The sequence below is a fragment of the Thermobia domestica genome, chromosome 2, assembly GCF_964235325.1.
Source record: "Thermobia domestica chromosome 2, izTheDome1.hap1.1, whole genome shotgun sequence".
NCBI lineage: Eukaryota > Metazoa > Arthropoda > Insecta > Zygentoma > Lepismatidae > Thermobia > Thermobia domestica.
Window position 1 is genome coordinate 151,225,881 of NC_137455.1, and position 4,014 is coordinate 151,229,894.

Sequence of the window (4,014 nt, forward strand, 5' to 3'; positions counted from 1 at the left end):
TAGTGTTCCAAAATAATTCAACTGAACTAAATATAGATATATCCGTTGACCTTTGGCAGTTCGAGTTTTACTACTGAAGTTTCCCAGAAAACAAGATTAAGTTCACTTTACTTCAAGGCTCACATGCAGAATAGTCAGTGTAGATAGACTTAAAGTTAGTCACGTTACCTGAAGTGCTGCTACTAGAAGAAGTAATTAGGTTTTACGCCATTGTTCAGCTTACACAAAAATCACCATGTGCGCGATCAACTTCCACCTCTATCTGTTAGAATTATCTCCCTTCCATCCAAAACCTTGGGAGAATATCGTTCTCACTATAATTTCACTCCTTGGAGATTATTATTATGCAGAGTAAAACGACGAACTCGCTCTAAGTCCATCACAAAATAAAATTTCTTCTAACAGAAGAAAGAAAATTACGACGCCACTCTTGTTCGGCTTTTGGTGAAGTACACAGTATATATAAAGACAGTCGTTTCACCGCTTCGCTTCTCTCTCATTCCCGCTGTTGGAAATTTTGGTGAAACTTTTATTACAGCTTTATTAAACAAAATAAAGATAATTCGCATAGAATATAGATATTCATGAACAAAATATATAGTAAGAAAGAATACTACAACTTTAATTTGAACTATAAATCAACGTTATAAACTGGCCTCATTCCGTAATGCTCCTAGCCTGTATATTCTCCTACTATGGACGACTCAATAGAAGAAGAAGAAGAACATTGATAACAATCTCAAGAGCAGTTTACTAAGAGAACCAACGTCTAAACACAACAAAATCTGCATTTCAACGCAATGTTTGCGAAAGAATAATAAACATAAGGATACTTTAAATTGCCCTATTATAAAATTACGATAATAATATGAGTAATATAATTCAAAATTCACATTGAGCCTATTAACTTGTCTGTAACAAACAAGGTATGTTACAGTTCTCACCGAGCCTTGGAAAAGAAAAAAATCTCTTTTTTTTCTTTTGAATTTATGACTCGATACTTAAGAAATGAAGACTATATAAATATAATTACAAACAATATTTGTTTAAACTAAATCTTGATTAGGATGTTTAGATAATAATTCCCTCCGCTTATCCGGAGAACAATCAAATATCTTTAAGTTTTGAAAATTTTGAGTACCTACTGACTCACCAGACAAGTTATGCAAAACTGCACAATTCTTTAGGAGCTTATGAACCAAAAAGGGTCCAATAAAACAATTAAGATACTTAGAAGTTTCTTTCTTAACAGCTGAAGAAAGATAGTGTGTTTTAACCATCACTAAATCTCCTTCTTTTAATTTTACTTCCCTTCCAGTTCTCTTCATTTTCTGGCATTCTTTCTTAGGGTTACATATAGAAGTTACTATATGTTTCCGAGCTTCTGATTCTTCTTGTAGGTCAGGAGGCCACGGGAATGATCGCTTAAATGCTTCTGTAGCAGAATACGAAAGGAATAACTCCGCAGGAGTTTTCCCAGTACTACTGCAAATGGAATGATTCAGAAGATCTTGAGCCATTTTGATGACCTTACTCCAATTAGTTTGTTGAGTATTACACTCCAACCGAAGAATTCGATTAATTTCCTTATGAGACCTTTCAGTTACTCCATTCGCATTTGGCGAATAGCTAGACGTTTGAAGATGCTTTATATTATGTTGATGACAAAAAGAATTCCAGAGTCGTGAGGTAAATTGTGAACCTTTATCCGATATAATTACCCGAGGGTATGGAAAAGAATAGAAGTATTTTTGTTTGAGGACAGAAATAATTTCTTTAACATGTGCTGTGCGAAGAGGTAGGTAGACAACAAATCTAGAATAAATGTCAATAATCGACAAAAGATACTAATACCCATTACTACAAGGTAGCTTTCCGACCAAATCTATTCCTAACTTATCATGAGGAGCTTGAGCTTCTATTTGACATGCTTCCTTAGCAATGATCCGATTAGCGAACTTAGTCTCAGCACAACGAGTGCAATCTTTCACATATTTCTTTATAGAATTTCGCTGGTTACGCCAATAGAAAAGTTTACGACATACTGACAAGCATTTATACACTCCAAAATGGCCTCGCAGATGAACTGCTTCAACAATGTTATCAACCAGACATTGTGGCACAATGAGAACCCATTGATTTGTACGAACATTCTTACGATAAAGAAGACCTTTATGTTCTACGAAGTCAGAGACTTCAGATGGATTAACGAGAGATTCCCGAACTTTCTGACAAAATGGATCGTCAGATTGACCTTGAAGGAATTCCTCACGATTAAGAAAGGAAAAGTCAAGATTAGACAACAAGTTAACCAAGAGATGGGTACTATCTCCAGGAAGTTCCGGAGGATATCTACTAAGTACATCAGCAATGAAATTGTCTTCTGATGACACATGTTGAAATTGTAGATCGTATCTTTGAAGTTTTAGAAGAATACGAGTAGTTCTAGGATCTAAACTTTTCATGCTAAACGCATGCGTAGCTGCTGCGTTATCGCAATGTACAACCGTCGGACGACCTAGAATATATTGCGAGAAATGGTTGCAAAGAAAGAGAATAGCTAATACTTCTAGTTGGAAAATGGACAAGGACAGCTCATGTGGCTTTACCCTTCTACTAGCATAAGCAATAATGACTGGGGACGATTCACCTTCAAGATATTGCGCAAGAAATCCTAAATTTTCTCCACTGGCATCTGAGAAAATATGGAATGGAAGTGAAAAGTCAGGCTGGCTAAGAGCCGGTGGTTGACTTACCAGTTCTCTTAGTTTGTGAAATAACTAATAAATCAGGAGTGAACACAAACTTCCTATCTTTTTTTAACAAGTCGTATAGAGGAGATGTTAAAGCAGAGAAATTAGCTATGAATTTTCTTCTCCAATTTACTAAACCCAAAAATGCTCTTAATTGCCGTTTGGTTTTCGGAATTGGGAAACAACGAATGGGCTCATTATGTCGAGGATCAACCTTGATATTGTTTCCACTAATAATGTGTCCTAGAAAATGTATTTCAGGTTGGATAAACTGACACTTTCGAAAATTTAATGAGAAATTGGCACGAGCAAAGATTTCAAAGGCCTTTTCTAAATGTTCGAAGTGGTCTTCGAGGGAAAAACTAGAAATTAAAATGTCGTCCAGGTAGACCGTGGCAAAAGATTTAGTAGTCTGATCAAAGAAAGAATACATGATATTCTGGAAAATTGAAGGTGCACTCTTAATACCCATCGGTAATACACACATTACATACTGATGACCTGCGTATACAAAACTAGTACATGGATATGATGTGGGATCTAACCCAATTCCATAGTATCCAGAGGAACAGTCGAAAGAACTAAAATATTTCGCCTTGGTTACACGGTTCAAAATTTCGCCTATGGGTTCCACCTGAATTTTCGGCGCCAAAACCTTCTGATTTAGAGCTCGGAGGTCCAAAACTGGACGTACTCCTCCTGACGCTTTACGTACGCAGTGTATCGGATTACGATACGGGGAAGGTTGTTCCCTAGCTAACCCAAGCTTGATCCAAGTTTGAAGTTCTTTCTCAAAAGCAGGTTGAAGTGCTTGGGGAACAGGATAGTACGGTCCTACTATCGGTTTCTCATCTATTAATTGAATTTTATAGAGTGGTGCACGCACCCGTCTAGGATACTCCGAAAATAAATATCGGTACTTCAAAAGAATACTGGCTAAACGTTGTTTCGAATTTTCATCTAAGTCGACTCTCGACTTAATGTAATCCTGAATTTCAACCTCAGAAACATTAGGCTATGGATCCTCTGATGAATAATGTTCAACAGGATTCATCGGAAATTTCGTAGGCTGCTTCACTGACTGTTGAGGTTCCTCAATGGTTGAAGTCACTAAAGAAGTGTTCTTATCCGTCCGTTCAATAGCTCGAACTGGCCATGTGGGTGAAGAAACTTCCACACGATTCGACGAAATTCCAACAAATAATACTTCAGGCCTTATGGTCTGTAAGGAAATCTGAGTTCCAGATGAAGTTTGGAGTCT

At 36.8% G+C, this 4,014-nt stretch overlaps 1 protein-coding gene across 1 annotated transcript; it reads right to left on the bottom strand.

Moving 5' to 3' along the window:
* Window positions 1-1,847: 1,847 nt before the first annotated feature.
* Window positions 1,848-2,465, bottom strand: LOC145679217 (uncharacterized). The gene has a single exon (XM_081749805.1). The coding sequence runs from the start codon at window positions 2,463-2,465 to the stop codon at window positions 1,848-1,850; it is 618 nt and encodes a 205-aa protein (XP_081605931.1).
* Between the last annotated feature and the right edge of the window lie 1,549 nt (window positions 2,466-4,014).